The sequence below is a fragment of the Sciurus vulgaris genome, assembly GCF_902686455.1.
Source record: "Sciurus vulgaris genome assembly, chromosome: 8".
Classification (NCBI taxonomy): Eukaryota; Metazoa; Chordata; class Mammalia; order Rodentia; family Sciuridae; genus Sciurus; species Sciurus vulgaris.
In genome coordinates, this window is record NC_136468.1 from 126,202,873 (window position 1) to 126,226,293 (window position 23,421).

At 38.1% G+C, this 23,421-nt stretch overlaps 1 protein-coding gene across 1 annotated transcript; it reads right to left on the reverse strand.

Annotated features, from left to right (window-relative positions):
* Nucleotides 1-20,155: 20,155 nt before the first annotated feature.
* Nucleotides 20,156-21,097, reverse strand: LOC306668130 (olfactory receptor 2L13-like; the record flags this gene model as incomplete). Its single annotated transcript, XM_079151201.1, has 1 exon — nt 20,156-21,097. The coding sequence occupies one exon, from the start codon at nt 21,095-21,097 to the stop codon at nt 20,156-20,158; it is 942 nt and encodes a 313-aa protein (XP_079007327.1).
* Nucleotides 21,098-23,421: the final 2,324 nt, after the last annotated feature.

A 23,421-nucleotide genomic window follows, 5' to 3' on the forward strand; every position in this document is an offset into this window, starting at 1 on the left:
ATACCAAGGCCTGAACTCACAGTCTGCTGTAAGTTTATGACATCCACAGGCCAGTCATTTTGAAGGCAGGCATTCTGCTGCATAGGATGCCGTAAAAATAGGTTGATGGTAGTTTTTACAATCAATTTTCCTAAATTAAAATTTTTAATTTTGTCAGGCAATTGATGATCATAGTTATCTTCAAGTCCCTCTACACCTAGGATTTGAAGCTTTTAGGATCAGGAATATTGGAGTTAGACATTGGATCTATTTCCATTGATGACCAACAACTTTCTTCATTGGATATGGGACATTATTTCATGTATGACTATCCCATGAAACAACACCCTCTTGGAGAATATTGTTCTGGTGGTTATAAGGTGGGACTAAGGTTAGTGCTTCCCTTGATCTTCCTCTAATGCATGTAGCTTAAATATACAGGATTAAATAACAAAATACCCTCATTAGACAGGGCTTAATACATGTAATCATAACAAGTGTTGTACCCCTGGATTACCTTGCAAAAGTTACAAGTATTACACAGTGATAAAAGTATTGTGGATAACCAGTGCAAGACCAGTAAGCAAATTCTTTAGGCCTCAGCTATCTTAAACCAAAATTCTCTAATGAAAACCATAGAAATGAAAGTAAGTGAATTCTGTGTGTCTAGCACATAGAGGCTCCTGAATGTGTGCCCTCTCCTCTCTTCCTTCCATACTTTTAACATTGAAAAAACTCAGATCCAGAGAAATCATTGCCTTAACTAAGGTTGCACCTCTCTAGAGCAGCACCTTGTAGAATTTTAACAGGTTTACATCACCTAAATTTTATACATTTTTATTTTATTTTATTGGTTCTTTTTAGTTATACATAACAGTAGAATCCATCTTGATAGGATTATACAACCATGGAATATATCTTACTCTAATTAGGACCTCAGTCTTGTGAATGTACATTATGGTAGGATTCATTGTGGTATACTCATATACGTACATACAAAAGTTTCGTCAGATTCATTTTACTGTCTTTCCTTTTCCTACACACTTCCTTTCCCCTAATTCCTCTTGTCTAATCCAATGAACTTCTATTCTTCCCCCGTCCTCTTATTGTGGGTTAGTGTCCACATATCAGAGACATTTTAACCCTTTTAAAGGTCATTCTTAGCTTCTTCATTTGTTATGAAATAGCCTATACTGTGTGCAACAGAGTGTTTTCTCATGATATGAAAACCAATCTCCAAAATATTTCCCTTAGTGAAATCTAACACAAATCATCTCAGTTCAATAACATCATCTAGTCTCACCTTGTATGAAGTTATTGTGTTTGTAATTTGAGAGCAGTAATTTCATAGTTACAACATATGTGACTGAAAGTCCATTGAATTCCTTAAAATATTAAACTCCCAAGCAGTGATCACAATCTGCCAGGCTAAGCAACCAGCCACGAACAACTCTGCCACTGAACAGCAGGCTCTGGACCTCACTAAGCTCATCTGATGTAAGAAGTCAAAGCCACCAAGAAGGAATTCTCAGATTCAGTGCTCACTGCTCCCACCTCTAGCCATCATCTATACGCTGAAATCACAAAGCCCTTCACCTTCTGCAGTGTTCCCCATGTTATTGCTTTGCTCATAAATCTTCCTTTGCTATTCTCCTGTTCAAGTGGAAACAGAATAAGACACATCACACTTACTTCCTCAGGGTCTACAGGGGGACAGAAGGATGAGCCACTGTACCTGGTATGCAGCAAGACTTACTTGTCCTCCCTTTCCTCTAATTGATCCCCAATGTCCAAGCCCACAGGGACAGAAGCCTAGGCCATTTCACCTGACTGTGCAGACTTGGAGATGAACACAGTTCAAACTTAAGAGTAAATTCACCAATCTGCTCAGCTATGCAGCTCTTGCCTGCTACCCAGAAATAGTCTCAGGAGGGACAAACCCAGCTATTACAGAACAAGATGACTAGCTTCAAGAGATATTTAGGAATATTCATCAAAATCCTCTGCTTTTATAAGTTGAGACTAAGGATCAACAAGATGTAGAAAATGAATATGAGTGTTCAGTTGGAAAATAGTTATATTGGAGCAGAATCAATTACCTTGTACAGTCTGGACGGTTCCCAGAGTAAATTGTTGGTGTTTGTGACTAAATTAAATTATGCTGACAAGATACTTTCCCCAGTTTGAGGAGAGGTAGAAAATTGATTCATGAAAATATAATGTAATTATATTTAGTATAAGCAATTATACTAAAGTGGAAAGTAGACTTATAGATCTTTTGATAAAATGAGGATTTAGAGGAAAATAGAGGAGTCTAGTCTGCTAGATCCACCCTTGACTAGGAGATTGAAGTGGGACAGTTTCATAAGACACTAGTTTGTTGCCAAATCTTTAAAACAATACTAATTGGAGGGATATTCTGGGAACTAACTGGATGTATATATGCCAAATGTCTACAAAATGTGTGTTGCAGTAGTACGAATGCATAAACATACTGGTCTCTTACTACCTTACTAAAGGACAGATTGGTAAACCAAAGATATGTATATTTCAAGATATTTTGGTTACTTATTTGTGACCTACAGACTCTTATCAGAACATAGCTTAAGGACATTATACCCCTCCATTAGATGGAAATATGAAGTACAAAGTTTAACAAAGAAGTTCCATTGCTTTAAATCTCAGGGAATCTATCATAAATACATAGGGGCTTTTCATTACCCTTGTTCTCTTTTGTGGATACCTCCTGTCTCCCCCTGTATACAGTCAAACTCATTGTGTTTACCTGAAGAACTCCACTTCAGTTATTCTCCACTTCCAGTCTGTAACCAGGACAACAAAATCCATATGTAATAAGAAAATGACAGGATTTTCAAGATGGCAGACTAGAGGGTGGCTGCATTTCATGTTGCTCCAGGACTCAGGATTCAAAGGAGGAGATATTGAGAGACTTGGGACCAACTCAAAGCAGCCGGGTGAATCTCTCCTGTTGGGGAAGCGTCCCAGATGGGGCGGTCGTCCCGGAACGCAGGGAACTTTGTGAAGTAGAGCTGCCTGGCGAGACACCCCTCCCCCCGCTGGAGCAGTGAACTCAGACAATTGGGAACATCCTAGAGGAGACTGCTCCGCTTGGACTCGGAGCAACCACTGGGGCTCCGGGTGGCTACCCAGAGGAGGGGCTGCAAGGAGAGCTGTTTGGACTCATAGCGAACACTCCTGAACACCGGGGCCTGCCCAGAGGAGGAGGAGGAGGAGGAGGAGGAGCGTGGCCACTTGGACTCAGAGTGACTGCACCAGAGCTGCAGGCAGTTGCCAGAGGAGGAGCTGCGCGGTGAGCTCTTTGGACTCAAAGCCACAACTCCTGAATGCCAGGGCCTGCCCTGAGGAGGAGGAGGAGGAGCGCGGCAGGTTGCTTGGACTTGGAGTGACTGCGCCAGAGCTACAGGCGGTTCCCAGAGGAGGAGCTGCGCGGCGAGCTGTTTGGACTCAGAGCCACCACTTCTGAACACCAGGGACTGACCCGGAGGAGGAGGAGGAGTGCGGCGGGTCGCTTGGACTTCAGTGACTGCATTAGAGCTCCAGGCGGCTGCTCAGAGGAGGAGGCGAGTGGTGAGTTGTGTGGACTCAAAGCGACCGCTCCTGAACACCGGGGGGCTGCCTGGAGGAGGAGCGCGGTGGGTCGCTTGGACTCACAGTGAATCAGAGCGACCACTCCTGAATACCCGGGGGGCTGCCCGGAGGAGAAGGAGGAACGGGGCGGGTCACTTGGACTCGGAGTGACTGCCCAGGGCTACGGGTGGTTGGCGGGAGGAGGAGGCACGCAGTGAGTTGCTTGGTCTCCTAGTGACTGCTCTGGAACACCGGGTAGCTGTCCGGAGGAAGAGGTGTGCGGCTGGTTGCTGGGTCTCGAAAGGATGGTATGGGGCTCCAGGTGGCTGCTCAGAGGAGGGGCCACATAGCCAGGCGATTAGGTGCAGAGCAGGGTCCCAGGACCTAGGAGGCTTCTTGGTGGAAGAGCCGCACAGAGACACGCTTAGGGACGGAGTGAAGGTTCCAGGACTGCGGGCAGATTCTCTGAGGTGAGGCAGCCTAAGGAGACTCGTCTGTGAAGGGTGAGGCGCCCAGGCACAGGAGGTAGGTCTGGGCCCCTGGGAACGTTGCAGAGGAAGGCAGCCCAGGCAGGCAGTAGTTGTAGATTGAGGGGAACCTCTAGGAGGGGAACTGACCAGCAAGACCCCCCCAATGGGTGAGTCTTCCCTGCCCAGTGAGGTTTTCCCACAAAGACGGTAAAACCAGAGACACAGGCCCAAACAGGCCTTGCCTCAGCCCGCAACCTAGTTCCCCTTTAGATGACCACTGGTCAACAAGTGGAGGCACTTCTGCCCGCTAACAGGGAATATACCCCACCTGAAGGCCACCACCCCTAGAGAGGCAGCTTCCTTGTGGAGCACAACACTATCAACTTACTCCAAGACTTCAGCCTACTGAAGGCTAAGAGGGGATATACTAGAAACCTTCAGGGATATTGTAAGTCAATAGAGGAAATCTGTAATATCTCAGTGGTACACTGATACCTGAACAATATGAGAAAACAAGGGAAGAAAATGCCCCAAACAAACCTAGATGTTACATCAATAAAACCCAATGACAGCATGGCAGAAGAAATGACAGAAAAGGAGTTCAGATTGTACATAATTAAAATGATCAGGGAAGTAAACGATGAGATGAAAGAGCAAATGCAGGCACTGAATGATGAGATGAAAGAGCAAATGCAGGCATTGAATGATCACACCAATCAACAGTTAAAAGAGCAAATACAGGAAGCAAAAAATCATTTCAATAAAGAGTTAGAGATATTGAAAAAAAAAACCAAACAGAAATCCTTGAAATGAAGGAAACAATAAACCAAATTAAGAACTCCATAGAAAGCATATCCAGTAGGATACAACACCTGGAAGACAGAACCTCAGACATTGAAGACAAAATATTTAACCTTGAAAACAAAGTTGAACAAACAGGAAAGATGGTAAGAAATCATGAACAGAATCTACAAGAGCTATGGGATATCATGAAGAGGCCAAATTTAAGAATTATTGGGATTGAGGAAGGCTTAGAGAAACAAACCAAAGGAATGAACAATCTATTCAAAGAAATAATATCAGAAAATTTTCCAAATCTGAAGAATGAAATGGAAAATCAAGTTCAGGAGGCTTATAGGACTCCAAATACACAAAATTACAACAGACCCACACCAAGGCACATTATAATGAAAATACCTAACATACAAAATAAAGACAGAATTTAAAAGGCTGTGAGAGAAATGAACTAAATTATATTCAGGGGGAAACCAATACAGATATTGGCAGATTTTTCAATCCAGACCCTAAAAGCTAGAAGGGCCTGGAACAACATTTTTCAAGCCCTGAAAGAAGATAGATGTGAACCAAGAATCTTATACCCAGCAAAACTTACCTTCAAATTTGACAATGAAATAAAATCCTTCGATGATAAACAAAAGCTAAAAGAATTTACAAAAAGAAAGCCGGCATTACAGAACATTCTCAGCAAAATATTCCATGAGGAAGAGATGAAAAAGAAAGAAGCAAATCAGCAAAGGGAGGAATTATCCTAAATGAATTGTCAAATAAAGGAGGAACCAAGTCGTGTCAAATAAATAAATAAATTAATTAATTAAATTAAATAAATGAACCAAATAACCGGGAATACAAATCATATCTCAGTAATAACCCTGAATGTTAATGGCCTGAATTCATCAATCAAAAGACACAGACTGGCAGATTGGATTAAAAAGTAAGATCCAACAATATGTTGCCTGCAAGAGACTCACCTCATAAAAAAAGATACCCATAGACTAAAGGTGAAAGGATGGGGAAAAACATACCATGCACATGGACTCAGCAAAAAAGCTGGAGTATCCATCCTCATTTGAGATAATGTGGACTTCAAGCCAAAACTAGTCAGAAGGGATAAAGAAGGACATTACATACTGCTTAAGGGAAGCATAAATCAGCAAGATATAACAATCATAAACATCTATGCCCCAAACAGTGGCTCATCCATGTATGTCAAACAAATCCTTCTCAATTTTAGGAAACAAATAGACCATAACACAATAATACTAGGTGACTTTAACACGCCTCTCTCACAACTGGACAGATCTTCCAAACAAATATTGAACAAAGAAACCATAAATCTCAAAAACACAATCAATAATTTAGATTTAACAGACATTTATAGAGTATACCATCCAACCAAGTGCGAATACACTTTCTTCTCAGCAGCACATGGATCCTTCTCTAAAATAGACCATATATTATTCCACAAAGCTAATGTTAGCAAATACAAGAAGATAGAGACACTACCGTGTATTCTATCAGAACATAATGGATTGAAGTTAGAAATAAATGAAAGAGTAAAAAACAGAAACTACTCCAACACCTGGAGATTAAACAATATGCTTTTATATGATGATTGGTTAACAGAAGATATTAGGAAGGAAATTAAAAAATTCTTAGAGGTAAATGAGAACAAAGAAACATCATATCAAAATCTCTGGGACACTGTGAAAGCAGTACTTAGAGGAAAATTTATTTCATGGAGAGCATTTAATAAAACAAGTAAAACTCAACAAATAAACGACCTAACACTCTGGCTCAAAGCCCTAGAAAAAGAAGAACAGACCAGCACCAAAAGTAGTAGAAGACAGGAAATAGTTAAACTCAGAGCTGAAATCAACGAAATTGAAACAGAAGAAACAATACAAAAAATTGACAACATAAATAGTTGTACCTAGGAGAGGATTTTTTTTTTAATATTGACTGTTTGGGGTTCTAAATGCCTCTTGTGTTTGGATTTCCACCTCATTTCTAAGATTTGGAAGTTTTAAAATTTTATTTCAGTGAAATATGTGTGCAATCATTTTGTTTATATTTTGGACTATTCTACCCCAGTAGTTCTCAAATTTGGTGTCTTAATGTGATTTTAATTTTGAACATTTTAGTCATGGTCTCAACACATTTTCTTTATTATCAACTTTATTTTAAAGTTTATATCCTTTGTTTTCAAGGCCTGAGAATCTGTCTTCAGTGTGGTCTAATCTATTGGTGATATTTTCAATAGCGTTTTTAATTTGATTTACTGAGATTTGCTTTTCCAGAATTTTTGTTTGATTATTTTTCAGGAACTTTCTCTCTATTGAATGATCTTTCACTTCCTGTATTTTCTAGGTTAATTCCTTACATTTTCTTTTCATTCACTGAAAATTTTAAGTATGAATTTTCTGATAATCTTCCTCTGACTTTTCCTCTAATTTGGTGTCAATGGGATAAGTTGTTGACATCTTGTGGGTTGTTTGGTGCGGCTTGTTCCCTGTGTCTTTTTTCACATTGCCTTTATGTCTACCCCTACTTTGGGATGATGATCATTTCTATTTTTATGGAGTGGACTATTTAGCGAGATTCTTCCTACTAAGTACACCAGGTATTGATATTTTCACTCAGTGTGTATCTTCTGCTGTTCCCAGTATCAGTAACACTTTGAGAGAGGATACCTAAACCCTATTGACTGTGATCATTTTAGACTATAGTCGCTTATGAATAAACCTTACAGAAACAACAACAACAACAACAACAGAAAATTCGTTGAAAATGTTCTCCACAGTTCCTCTAATCTTGGCGTAAAGTTGCAGTTATGTTCTGGATCAGGTTGAGAAATTCTTTACTAAAGATAGTAAATTACTATTATAATATGTAGGGCCTGAAAAAGGGTGGGGAAAATATTGGGGAAAAGAGAAATAGAAAAGTTATTTTGAAACAAATAATGTAAAAATAGAAAGAAGAAAAGTATGCATGTGGATTGGATCGAGGCAGGAGCAGGTTAAGCAAGAGAGAAAAGAGGAATCAAAGAGCTCGTGACAACCTGAGCTAGGAAAACAAAGTGGAATGATTCCAGTTCATGATTTAAAACACTAGAAAATATACAAAGGGGCAGAGAGTAATTTTGAATTATAGGGGTATATCCATTAATTCAAAATTGGCATGAACAGATTTCTTATTGACTCTTTCTGGTTCGGATTTTATAAGGATTTTGGACCTACAGAAGATGCCCACAACTATTCTGCTTTCCCTCTGTCTTCCTCAGTGTGAAGGTAGTGACCACAGTAACCCACTTCCCATGCCATTCTGGGAGACCCCTTGAGTCCTTGATGTCTAGGTTTCTTCCAGCTTTATTTGGGGATAGAGGAGATGTTCCCTAATTTTATGGGACTTAGAAGCCTAGTTATTTACCATAGAGGTTCTAGTCTTTTGTTCCCTTTGAAAAATAGCTCCATGTATCCAACACTATAAAATCCATGTGGGCTACCCTCTGTGTATTTTGGAGTGTGGGGGGTTCAGAGATCTGAAATAGAGGCATCATAGTTTGTTTGTGGCATTAGGAGGCCCATGGGGGTGGAGAAGGGCTTCAGCCCTCTCTGGAGTGTGTGGGTTATAAGTCATTGGCTTGTATGAGAACTCACTGGTTGTCTACTAGTGTCTGTGGGTTGCCCCTCTGTAAGCTCCTTTGTGGGGTGTACTGCCCTGCATGTGCAAGGTTCTCCACTGACTGCCTGAGGTTATTCATAAGAATTGTCTTTTGTGGTTCCATGCATCTGAATGAGGATTGACCTGTCAAGTGTGTGTTCACAGATGTGGATCCTAGCAGAAGTGCTGGGGCCCAGATGCTCCTTTCCTGGTTGTTATGGATTCTCCCCAGCAGGTTCATGTGCACTGTTCAGGGGCCTGAGCCTGCCTGCCTGGAGGGTGCTGTGCTGTGCCTGATCTCTCTTCCTGTTGGGTGCAGGGGCACAGGACACAGGGCTCAGGGCTGTTACACAGGCTGCTGTGGGGTGTCCAGTGCAGTTTTACTCTTGACTGGGAGAGTGTAGGAAGTTCATTCTGGATATTTATTTCTTAACTGATTTGGTTGACATACATCTCTTCACATTCTGTTCAATGCACTTTCACTTCTTGGTAGTATCCTATGAGGTAAAAATCCTTTTTGTTTTTCTGATAAAATTAAAGTTTCTCTTTTTTTTTTTCTGTGTCATTTGTACCTTTGGTGTCATACCCAAGAAATCACTGCCAATTTTCACAATCATCAATATTTCTCCTAACTTTTCATTCAATATTTTTTATAATTTTAATTTCCACATGTAGGTTTTTAATCTATTTTATTTTCCCATGTGATGTAAAGGTAAACATGAAGGTTCACCATTTTGAACCTGAGTATCTGGTCTTTCCATCTCCATTTGTGGAACACTGTCATTTTCACACTGAGAGGCCTGGGATCCCTTGTTAAAAAAAAATGTCATGGTGTATAGGAGCATTCATCCACTGACTCCACTATTTTCATTGATCTGTGTGTCTACTTTTATTTCACACCACACTGTTGTGATTATTTTAGCTGTTATCAAGTGCTATAGGTCAGGAAGTGTTAGTCTTGAAATTTTGTTCTATATTTTTAAAAAGTTGATTATGATCATGGTAAGGATTGCTTTGCTGACAACAGATCAATACTTCCTGATCCAGGACAACACTTTCAAACAATTTTACATTTCTCTTTTTTTCCCCACTCATTCAAATCACACACATCTCCTCCACCTAGATTGATTCCCACAGCTTGCACACCATTCCCTGACTGAGCACTCTGGGCACTCCACTGGGGACTGGCTCCTGACCACGTGACCACCTGCATGGAGCTCACCCTCCTCCCAGTCTCTGAAGGTGCTATGTCCCTCATGATGGCTCAGGGGAGGGGGAACTCCAGGCCTCTCATTATCAATACTAGTGTTATATAGGATGCTTTAGGACATTGTTCCCAAAGAAAATTTCTCTGTCCTGGGAAGAAGACGGAGCAGAGCAAGGTGGCGACCCCGAACCCTCCCCAGCACAGAAAAGAGCCATGAGGAACAGCTGACCAGAGGGGTGGATGACAGAACAGAAGCCCCAAGAGCCAGTATTAGACATTCTGAGTCCTGAAGGGCTTGAAGTTGGGTTACAGGAGAGGCAATCGAGGACTGAGTTCCCCAACCCCACACTGCATGGGGAGGGCAGTGGAGAGGGGAAGAAGAAACCCTTCACTCCCTTCCCACGGGGGCTGAATGAAAGCTGACCGAGGTAAGCATGCAGGAGCAGGGGCCCAGAAGGAGATCCAGCATTTCAACTCAATCATGGACAGACTGTGGAGTATGGCAGGACAGTCATCTCATGGAGCCCACATCTAGTCTGCTGCCTGAGAAGAACATAATCGCCTGCATCTAACACCTCAAGAGAGCAACTATCAAACCAGAGGGAGCCCTGCAGTGGACATCTCAGTGATCCAACTATGAGGAACTTCTAGAGGTTGGCTGCAACCCAAAGCTGCTGCAACTACCTCCCACTCAGACAAGGGGAGCAGGGAGGAGCAGGTCCCCTGGGAAGTGCTGGTCTAATCAACCCCTCACAGCCTAGGAACTGGGCCCAGAGAGTGCAGACACAGAAATTAACAATGGCATGAAAGGAGTCAGTAAGGTAACCTAGGTCCTGGGCAGTGAGAAGGGACTGGATCATGGCCCCAGGACCACAGCCAAGGCTATTTGGACACTGGGTGCTGCCTCAATACCAATAAGCAGAGGACCTATCACTCATGGTTCAGGACCTTGGGCAGTGGAAGGTAGAACCCAGGCAAAACAGCTGAGTCTGGACCTGGCAGCAGAGATGGTGCCCAGGCAAGCGATGTTGATGGTGGGGGGGTGCTTATGCACCACAGAGAATTCACCACCATGGGACCAGGGTTTGCAGACATTCACCAGTCTTCATGCCACTCTGAAAAAGACCCTGTGGAGGGGAGCAGGTTCATGGCCACCCTCAGTAGTCACAGGAACAGCCAGGAGCCCTGCATCCTGAGCTCCTACACACCACAGAAAGAGACAATGGACACCACCCACATCTTCTGAGCAGCCAGCCTCAGAACCTGAGTGACAAACGAGAAGCAGCTGGTAGGAAGTTCATGGCAACTAGTGGAGTGGTTCCTGTGCCCCAGTACCACTGAGGAGACCTAAAGTCAAAGAATGATGGACATCTTCTAAAGGTCCCAAATTCTGAAGAAAGCCCAACCAAACTCAAAAAGAAATTTTTTCATTTTGGCATAGTTTACTATAAATAGCTCTAACATTTTTTGTGAATAGCTCAAATTTGATTCTATATATATCATTCTTCATTTTGATTTGATAGTTGTTACCATGGTAGTCAACATTGTGTCCTCAAACCCTTTATAGTATTTCTTCTATTTTTTAAATTTTGTATTAGGGGTTTGAATCTAGGGGTGCTTAAACACTGAGTCGCATCCCCACATCCTCAGCACTACTTCAGGGTCTGGCTAAGTTGCTTACAGCCTCTCTAAGTTGCTAAGACTGGCTTTGAATTTGCAATCATCATGCTTCAGCCTCCCAAGTCACTAGGATTACCTATGTGCACCACCATACCCAGCTCTCTTCTAAAGATTTAAAGCATTAATTGGAATCATTCTCTCTCTCTGCTTTCCTAGATGAGGTTCACACAGTTTCCTCTTATCCCTCTTTTCCCTCATACATTACGTGCCACTGTCCCAAGTCCCCTTAATTATCTTTTCCTTCTTTTTGTCTTGGTATGTATTATTCTTAAATCTTTTCTTTCTTTTTCCTGTTTTTTTTTTCCTTTTATTCTTTTGACAAGTATTTTTCTTCTCCCATTTTCACTCCCTATACAAGATTTTATCAATTTTACTCTATTTAATAATAGATTTTTCAACCTATTCCAGAACTATATCACAAGTTCATACTTGAACTGGAAAACCTATGAAGAACAGTATCACCTTTTCCATTTTTCATAAGGTTGAATAGTATGTGGCTATGCTTTGAAGGAATTGCAGTTTTTGTGACTTCTGTCAAAGTGGTGCTGATACAGGGAACAGCAGAGGAATTGAAATATGAATCCTCAGATATTCACCCAGTCCAGGGCTTCTAAGAGAAAGAAGGTCATGAAATAGTCCCCTGGATAAAAACATGATAATCATCCCAATCGATGGGCAAATGTGTGGTTTGAAAAAGTGAGGGAACAAACCACCCTTTAACAGTCCACAACTCTTCAACAACTGACTATATTGATACCACAGTGGATAAAATGTTGGAAAAAGAATTTAGAAAATTCATAGTTAAAATATACAATGAGCTTAAAGAAGATGTAAAAAATGAAATTAGAGAGAAAATACAGGAATTGAAGACCATTTCAATAAAGTTATAGAGATTATGAAAAAGAGCCAAACAGAAATCATGGAAATAAGACCCAATGAATTCTATTAAAATTTTAATTAAAAAGCATCATTAGTAGATTATATGTCTTTAAAGACTGATTTTCAGGCTTTAAAGGCAAAGTGTACAATCTTTATAGTAAAGTAAAATATAAAGAAAAGATGTTAAGTAATTATGACCAAAATCTGGGATAATGTCAATAGAATAAATTTAAGAATAATTGGAGTGAATGAAGGCTCAGAAGTGAACTAAAGAAATGAACAATCTTTGTAATGAAATTACATTAGAAAACCTTCCAATTCTTAGGAACAAGATAGAAATCCAAATACAATAAGCATATAGAACTCCAAATAGGCAAGATGAAAAGAGATCCTTTCCAAGACATATTATGTCAAAAATAACTAAGATACAGAATAAGGATGGAATTTTAAAAGAAAGACAGCAGGTCACATATCAACTGATATCTCAACTCAGACCTTAAAAGCCTGGAAGGATTGAAATAATATAAAACAAGACCTAAAAGAAAATGGATGCCAACAAATATTACTACATTCAGTCAAATTATTCTTTAGAATATAAGACAAAATAAAAACCTTCCATGATAAGAAGAAACTAAAGGAGTTCTTAACCACCAACACTGTACTACAAATCATATTCAATGAGATATTTCATGCATAAGATATAAAAAATGAAAAAGGAAAACCAGCATGGGGATAAACTGTAGCAGAAGAATAGTCAATTAAAGGAAAATAAAGTCTGAATTATGCATTAGAATAAAATCTCTCTATAATAACATTAAAGGTAAATGGTCTATACTGTTTCATCAGAAGACATGCACTGGCAGATTGGATTAAAAAAATCAAGACCATTACCATTTGCTGTTTGCAGGAGACTCACAATTACAAAGATATCAACAGATGAAGGTGAAAAAATGAGAAAAGTTATAACATGCAAATGGTAACTGAAATCAAGCAGAGGTAGCTACTCTTATCTCAGACAAAGTAGACATCGATTAGGTCAAATTAATCAGAAGACACAACTAAGTCACTTTGAATTGGTTAAGGGCCTCATCTAAAAAGATATGTGATTTATATATTTATGATCCAAATTATGGTGCATCTACTCACATAAAATATATGCTTCTCAATATAAAGAAACAAGTAAAGTGTGATAAAATATTACTTCATCATTTTTAACACACCCCTGTCACCACTACATAGGTTGAGATTAAACTAAAAAAATGATTAATTTAGAACTAAAAATATGATTAATCAAAAGAACCTACCAGATATTTATAGAATATTTCATCCATTGACAACTGAATTCCTACTTCTCGGCTGTACATGGAACATTCTCTAAAATAAATCATATTTTAGGGCACAAAACAAATCTTAGCAAATACAATAAAAACAAGATAATGCCTTGCAACCTATCAGATCAAAATGAATGCAATTTAAAAATGACAGGAATAAAAAACAAACAATCCTAATGCCTAAAGATTGAATAATACACTTTAGCTTAAGGAATGGGTCACAGAAGAAATTAGGGTAAAAGTAATACAATTAGAAAAAATAAGACTAGAGATACAATATATCGAAATCTCTGAGACAGTATGAAGGCACTTCTAAGAGAAAAGTTTATAGTACTGAGTTCCTACATTTAAAAAAAATAGAAAGATACCAAGTAAATAATATAACATTACACCTCAGGGATCTAGGAAAAGAAGAACAAAGTAACACCAAAATAAGTTGAAGACAGGAAATAATTAAAATAATAGCCAAAATCAATTAAATTGAGACTAATGAAACAAAGGCAAAGGATAAATGGGACAAAGAGTTGGTTCAAAATTGATAAACAAGATTGATAAATGTTTAGTCAAACAAACCCCAAAGAAAGGAAGAGAAGAACCAAATTAACAATATTGAAGATAAAAAAAAAAGGTAAATATCATGACAGATACTATGGAAAGTCAGACTATTTTGAGAAACTATTTGTAGTTTTATACTCCAATAAGCTAGAAAATCTCGAAGATACTGACAGATTCCTAGAAATATATGACCTACCTAAATTGAGCCATGAGGATGCAGAAAACTTAAAAAGACCAATATAAAGAAATAAATTAGAAGCATTATTAAAATATTTCTAACAAAAACCCAGAACCAGATGAATTCATAGCTAACTTTTACTAGGCCTTTAAAGAAAATCCTCCTCAAATTATTCCCTGAATTCAAAAGGGAGCAAAGAGAGCAAAATTCATCCTACGAAGTTAGTGTTACCTTAATATGAAAATAAACAAAGTCACACAAAGGAAAGAAAAATTCAGGCCGACATCCTTGATGAATACAGATGTAAAACTTCTTAATGTAATATTGACAAACCGCATTCAGAAACACTATAAAATAGTGTATCATGAAAAATTGTATTTCATTCAAAGGATGCAAGTACAGTTTAAAATACACAAATCAAAAATGTAACTTGCCACATCAATAAAGTTAAGGATAAGAATCACAAGACTATCCCAATAGATGGAGAGAGAGCCTATGAAAATGTCTAGCACTCATTCATGTTAAAAACACTGGAAAATCTAGGAATACAAGGAACTTACTTCAACATTGTAAAAGTTATCTATGGCAAAACCAGGACTCATGTCATATTAAATAGAGAAAACAGAAAGCAATTCCTCCAAAATGAGGAACAATACAAGAGTGTCCACTCTCACCACTGCTCTTCAACAGAATCCTTGAAACTCTAGCCAGATCATGTAAGAGAAGGAACTTAAAGATAAATAGGAAAAGAAGAAGTTAAATTAACTGTTTGCAACAACATTTTGCAACATTTAGAATATGAAAAAAAATCCATTAGAAGATTGCTAGAGTTGATAATCAATTTTGATAAAGTAGCAGGATACAAGACTAACAAGTGTAAGTCAATCACTTTCCTGCACTCCATTAATAACTACTGAAAAATGAAATTGGTAAAACTATCCCATTCACAATAATATCAAAAATAATTGAAAGTTAATCTGATGAAGAAAGTGAAATACCTCTAGAGTGAAAAACCATAGGCCACTAAATAAATTGAAGACCTTAGCATATGAAAAGACTTTTCATGCTTTTGAATAGACATAATTAATATTGTCATATGAGGGCTAGGGAAGTGGTCCAGTGGTAGAGTGCTTGCCTAGTATGTTTAAGGCACTGGATTTGATTCTTGCAACCACATATAAATGACTAAAATAAAGTTCTATTGACATCTAAAAATTTTTCAAAAAATTGTTAATATGGCCATACTGCCAAACATGTTGTACATATTCAATGCAATCCCCATAAAAATACCATTGATATTATTCACAGACTAGAATAAGAGTTCTAAAATTCATCTGGAAGAGTAAGAGATCCATAACAGACAAAGCAGTCCTGAGCAAGAAGAGCTATATTGGAAACATCAAAATAGCAGACCTCAAAATATATTACAGAGCTTTACCAACAAAACCAGCATTGAAACAGACATGAAGACCAATTGAATAGAATAGTGTCATAGAGACAAACCCACAAACATATAGTTATCTGATATTCAACAAAGGTGTAAAAAACATACATTAATGGAAATATAATCTTTTTAAAAAGTTTTTTTTAAAAACAGGATATCCATATGTAGAAGAATAAAATTTGAACCCTATATCTCACCCTGTACAAAACTCAACTCATAGTGGACCAAAGACTAAGAAATTAGACAAGAAACCCTGATAATGCTAGAAAATGTTATAGGCTCACCTCTCCAACATGCTACCACAGGCATTAACTTCCTTAACAAAACTTGTAAGCATAAGAAATAAAACCAAGAGTGAATAAGTGAGATGACATCACATTATAAACCTTACGAACAGCAAAGGAAACATGAAGAGGTAGCCTGCAGAATAGGAGATCCTAGCTATGTGCACTTCAGAAAGAGGTTTAATATCTAGAAAACTTAAAGAATTAGCAAACTTGACACCAAACACCAACAATAACAAAAATTAGCCTAATTAATAAATAGGAAAAAGAACTAAACAGACACTCATCAAAAGAAGAAACAAATGGCCAATAAGTATATTAAAAAATGTTCAAAATCTTTATCAGGGAAATATAAGTCAAAACCACCTTGAGATATTATCTTACTCTAGCCAGAATGGCAATTATCAAGAATATGAATCATAACAATAAATGTTTTTGAGGGTGTGAAGGAAAAGCTACACTCATACATTTTTGGTGGGACTTCAAACTAGTGTAACAATTCTGGGAAGCAGTGTAGGAATTCTCCAAAAAATTAGGAAAGGAACCACCATATCACTCTGCTTTCCCAGTCCTCATCATCCAAAAGATCTAAATCAGCATACTGTAGGGATTTAGCCACATCAATGTTTAAAGCAGCACAATTTACAAGAGCCAGATTACGGAACCAACCTAAATGTCAACCAACAGATAAATGGATAATGAAATGTGGTATATGTACACAATGAAATATTACTCAACTATATGCACAAGACACTAATTTAAAAAAAAAAAACTTTAAACGCAAGAAACATGCATACAGTCAAGGAAAGGGAATGAGAGAGAGAGGGGAAAGGAAATGAGAAGTACCAGGACTAATTTGTAGCCTATTACAGTTCATGCTTCTATAATTACATCAAAATAAGGCCTAATATTATGTAGAACTAAAAGAACTATTGAAAATTAAATTAAAAAAATATTCTTTTAATGATATTGGGGATAAAGGAGAGTACTGGGTTAAAGAAATTGAAAATAGCAATGAAATAAACATGGAGCAGCTGTCTCCATGTTAGAAAGAGCTGTTTTATATACTATATGCCAAAGTACTTATTGAATAAATAATTCTTTTTTTATTGTAAACAAATGGGATACATGTTGTTTCTCTGTTTGTACATGGAGTAAAGGCCTACCATTTGTGTACTCATAAATTTACATAGGGTAATGTTGTTTGATTCATTCTATTATTTTTCCCTTCCCCCACCCATTGTACCACTCTTTTCTCACTATACAGTCCTTCCTTCCTCCATTCTTGCCCCCTCCCTAACCCTAACTCTAACCCTAACACTAATCGTCCCACCCCCCATTATGTGTCATCAACCACTTATCAGCGAGATCATTCATCCTTTGCTTTTTTGAGATTGGCTTATCTCACTTAGCATGATAATCTCCAATTTCATCCATTTGCCTGCAAATGCCATAATTTTATCATTCTTTATGGCTGAGTAATATTCCATTGTATATACATACCACAGTTTCTTTATCCATTCATCAACTGAAGGACATCTAGGTTGGTTTCACAATATGGCTATTGTGAATTGAGGAGCTATGAACATTGATGTGGCTGTATCTCTGTAGTATGCTGATTTTAAGTCCTTTGGGTATAGGCCAAGGAGTGGGATAGCTGGGTCAAATGGTGGTTCCATTCCAAGTTTTCTAAGGAATCTCCATACTGCTTTCCAGAGTGGCTGCACTAATTTGCAGCCCCACCAGCAATGTATGAGTGTACCTTTCTCCCCATATCCTCGCCAACACCTGTTGTTGCTTGTATTTTTGATAATCACCATTCAAATTGGGGTGAGATGGAATCTTAGGGTGGTTTTGATTTGCATTTCTCTTATTACTAGAGATGTTGAACATTTTTCCATATGTTTGTTGATTGCTTGTAGATCTTCTTCTGTGAAGTGTCTGTTCATTTCCTTAGCCCATTTGTTGATTGGGTTATTTTTATTCTTGGTGTAGAGTTTTTTGAGTTCTTTATAGATTCTGGAGATTAGTGCTCTATCTGAAGTATGATTGGCAAAGATTTTCTCCCACTCTATAGGCTCTTTCTTCGCATTGCTGATAGTTTGCTGAGAGAAAGCTTTTTAGTTTGAATCTATACCAGTTATTGATTCTTGCTTTTATTTCTTGTACTTTGTGAATCCTGTTGAGGAAGTCTGATCCTAAGCTGACATATTGAAGATCTGGACCTATTTTTTCTTCTATAATCTGCAGGGACTCTGGTCTGATTCCGAGGTCCTTAATCCATTTTGAGTTTAATTTTGTGCAGGGTGAGAGATATGGGTTTAGTTTCATTCTGTTGCATATGGATTTCCAATTTTCCCAGCACCATTTGTTGAAGAGGCTATGTTTTCTCCATTGTATGTTTTTGGCCCCTTTGTCCAGTATGAGAAAACTGTATTTATTTGGCTTTGTGTCTGTGTCCTCTATTCTGTACCATTGATCTACCTGTCTATTTTGGTACCAATACCATGCTGTTTTTGTTCCTATTGCTTTGTAGTGTAGTTGAAGTTCTGGTATTGTGATACCCCCAGCTTCATTTTTCCTACGAAGGATTGCTTTAGCTATTCTGGGTTTCTTATTTTTCCAGATGAATTTCATGATTGCTTTCTCTATTTCTGTAAGGTACATCATTGGGATTTTAATTGCAATTGCATTGAATCTGTATAGCACTTTTGGTAGTATGGCCATTTTGACAATATTAATTCTGCCTATCCAAGAACATGGTAGATCTTTCCATCTTCTAAGGTTTTCTTTAATTTCTTTCTTTAGTGTTCTGTAGTTCTCATTGTAGAGGTCTTTCACCTCTTTTGTGAGATTGATTCCCAAGTATTTTATTTTTTTCAAGGCTATTGTGAATGGGGTAGTTTTCCTAATTTTTCTTTCCGAAGATTCATCACTTATGTATAAAAATGCATTAGATTTATGAGCATTGATCTTGTAACCTGCTACTTTACTGAATTCTCTTATGAGTTCTAAAAGTTTTCTGGTGGAATTTCCTGGTTCCTCTAAGTATATAATCATATCATCAGCAAATAGAGATAGTTTGAGTTCTTCTTTTCCTATTCATAGCCCTTTAATTTCTTTGGTCTGTCTAATTGCTCTGGCTAGAGTTTCAAGGATGATATTGAATAGAAGTGGTGAAAGGGGGCATCCCTGACTTGTTCCAGTTTTTAGGGGGAATGCTTTCAGTTTTTCACCATTTAGAATGATATTAGCCATGGGCTTATCATAAATGGCCTTTACAATGTTAAGGAATGTTCCCACTATCCCTATTTTTTCTAGTGTTTTGAGCATGAAGGGGTGCTGTATTTTATCAAATGCTTTTTCTGCATCTATTGAAAAATTGTGATTCTTGACTTGAAAATAATTCTTTATGAATACTTGTGATTTCTAGGAGTCACTTGGAATTCAGTATCACTATAAGAATTAAAGTCAAAATTTAAAAGAAAATAGATGGTTGCTTATAAAAGTGAACAGTGCAATTCTTTGTCCCATGACCAAAAATAACAGTCTGAAAGAGAAACTCCATCTGAACCTAAGGGAGAGTATTATAAGTCACTCAGTGTTGCTGTGCTTTTACAAACTCAGTCCCCATATTTCTCTGGGACACTTGAAAAGTGTAGGGTGGAAATTGTTACATGGTATAAGCTCAAAATTTATACAAGGCTTTGTATTAGAAAGAAAAAACACTATGCAAAAATATTAATAATCTCATCTCAAAACATGTCACTATCATTATAAATATTATCACATATTTTATAGTAATACATATATAACTTAATGTATCAAAGATATGAAATAATATATGATTAATGTCAACATTGCTAACATTGACATTAATTATATTTCTTACTATAACTATACTTAATAATTATAGTTCTGTATAATAACCAACATATAATTTAAAATAATTTTGCTTTTAAATGTGTCATTAGAAAATTTAATTTCCATAGGTGGCTTGCATTATACTTCTATTAGTCTGCACTGTTCAGGAATCTGCATGGAATGAAGTCATACAGAGGAGCAGAGACAGCCATGCTCATTTCTTCCTGGAGGAGAACATTCCATACACTCTTCTCATGGCCCCTAGGATCTCCTTGTTTCGCAGGCTGTAGATGATGGAATTGAGCATGGGGGTGAGGATGGTGTTGAAGACAGCCAGGTTTTGATCTTCTCCTGGTGAGCAAAGACTCCTGGGCCAGATATAAGTATAGACCAAAGGTGCATAGTAAAATATCACCACAGTTATATGTGTGGAGCATGTGGTGAATGCTTTTCTTCTTCCCTCTTTTGAGTGTATATGGAAGACAGCAAGAAGGACCCGTCCATATGAGGCAGTGATGCCAAGGAAAGGGACAAGGAGAAACAGACTTTTGCTCACAAACACCCAGGTGTACTCACAGACCCAGGTGTTCATACAGGCCAGAGGCAACATGGCTGGAATGTCACAGTAGAAGTGATTGATGGCCCTGGAACTGCAATAAGGAAGATGAAGAGCATACATGGTATGTGCCAGGGAGTTGATGGAGCCCAGTATCCAGTTTCCTATGATCAACTTCAAACAAATCCTTTTACTCATGAGAATGGGATAGTGGAGTGGGTGGCAGATGGCCACAAAGCGGTCATAGGCCATAGAGGCTAGGATTAAACCTTCAGAACCAGCCATGGTCACATAGAAGAAGCTTTGTATGCCACAGCCCAGGAAGGAGATGCTCTTCTGGTCAGATAGGAAGTTGTATGCCATCTTGGGGACAGTGGTGGAGATGAACATCAGGTCCATGAGGGAGAGCTGGCTGAGGAGAAAGTACATGGGGGTGTGGAGCCGGGGGTCCAGGAAGATGAGGGCAGTCATTCCTGAGTTCCCCAAACAGGCAAGAACAAATAGAGAAATGATCAGAAGCAAGGGAAGTAGACCTTTCAGATTTGGGGGAAACAACCCCATTAAAATAAAGTCATTTGAAGTTTGGTTCCATTTCTCCATAAAAACCTTCTGCCTTAATTTCCTTCAAAGAAAGCAAAAACTAAGCAATAAATATGAAATAAAGTAGAAAAGGAGAATAAAAATAAATTGACTTTACTAGTCTTTGTTAATAAATTCTTTTTCCTTCAATACCATAGCCTTTATTAAATTTATTTTAAAATCTGAATTTAATGTTTCTGCCCTGGTTCTCTTTGCTAACCATCTCAGCAAGACATAGACAGATGTAAGGTCTTAATAAATAAACTCTAATACCACATGTATGAAACAGAATGAGGTGTATCCTTCCTTCCTGCTGAAACCTGGAAGGAGCATTCCTCAGGACTATGCACCAGTCTCAGCACCTGAGGAAGTCAGGGTCCTGCTTCCCCCCTCCTCAATTCAGCACTCCTGTTTACTACAGATATGAGCTGTGTGGCTCAGAAGGTCCTTGTGTGCTTGAATCTGCATCCTCAGTGACCTTGCCTGCTCCACAGCTTCAGTTTTGGCTCTTCCCTCTGCATGGATATTACTATTACTACACCTGAGTAACCAGCGTGTTCTCCCAGGAACTGTGTTGCTCACCTTCTCAACAGAATCTTCTCTGCTGCCCATGAACTTGTGTCACTGTCCAAAAGTATTGTTTTAAAACTGTGAAGGTATGGTGTGTCCTATATAATCTAAATAACACTTCTCTATATGAACTGTGACACATTCTGGAATTTTAACAAGTTCACATTAATTTTAAACTTATTTTTTATATTTTACAATTTGTTATGGCATGGCCTATTCTATATGCAAATAAATGTATCCTTAGGACTAGAAAACCTAGTCTCCAAAATATTTTCTTAGGAATGATGAGCAATTTTTTATATATTGTTGATCATCTGTATATCTTCTTCTGTGATGTGTCTGCCCAGTTCCTTAACCCATTTATTGATTGGGTTCTTTGTATTTTTGGTGTAAAGTATTTTAAGTTCTTTATAAACTTTGGAGATTAGAGATCTATCTGACGTGTGTGTGGAAAAGATTTTCTCCCACTCTGAAGGCTCTCTGTTCACATTGCTGATAGTTTCCTTTGCTGATAAAAAGCATTTTACTTTGAATCTATTCCATTTGTTGATTCATGCTTTTATTTCTTGTGCTATGAGGGTCTTGTTAAGGAAGTCTGGTCCTAAGTCAATATGATGAAGATTTAGGCCTAATTTTTCTTCTATTTGGTGAAGAGTCTGTGGTCTAATTCCTAGATCATTGATCCATTTTGAGTTGAGTTTTGTACAGGGTGAGATAGGGGTTTAATTTTATTTTACTGCATGTGGATTTGCAGTTTTGCCAGCACAATTTTTGGAAGAGGCTATCTTTTCTCCATTGTAAGTTTTTGGCACCTTTGTCTAGTATAAGATAACTGTATTTATGTGGGTGTGTCTCTGTGTCTTCTATCCTGTACCTATTTTGGTGCCAATTTCATGTTGCTTTTCTTACCATTGCTCTAGAGTAGAGTTTAAGGTCTGGTATTATGATACCTCCTGCATCACTCTTCCTGCCCAGGATTGCTTTGGCTATTCTGGGTCTTTTGTTCTTCCACATAAATTTCATGATTGCATTCTCTATTTCTATGAGAAATATCATTGGGATTTTAGTTGGAATTGCATTAAATCTGTATAGCACCTTTGGAAATATGGCCATTTTGATAATGTTAATGCTGCCTCTCCAAGAACATGGGAGACCTTTCCATCTTCTAAGGTCTTCTTCAATTTAATTCTTTAATGTTCTGTAGTTTTCATTGTAGAAATCTTTCACCTCTTTGGTTAGATTGATTCCCAAGTATTTTTTTGTTGAGGCTATTGTGAACGGTGTTGCTTTCCTCACTTCCCTTTCAGATGTTTCATCACTTATGAATAAAAATGCTTTAGATTTATGAATGTTGATTTTATATCCTGCTAGTTTTCTGAAATCATTTATGAGGTCTAGAAGATTTCTGGTGGAGTTTTCTAAAGAAGCTGACACAAATCAGTTTAGTACAATCGTATTATTTTACCTTACATCATCTGAAATTCTAAGACTGTGTTTTGAGAGAAGCACTTTTAATTACAACATACCATAACTATAGTGCAATGAATTCTGAAAGTGTTTAAGGTCCAACCTGTATTCCCACTCTGCCATGCTAAGCAACTAGGTCCTGCCACTGAGCAGCAGACCTGGATCTCACCAAATTCCCCTGATGTGACAAACCAAAGGCACCAGGAAAGAATTCTCAGAACACACTACTCCCATGTCTAGTATTCTCTTATGCTAAACTCACAAAGCTCTTCAACATGGAAGGTACTTTCTTACATCATTGCTTTCTT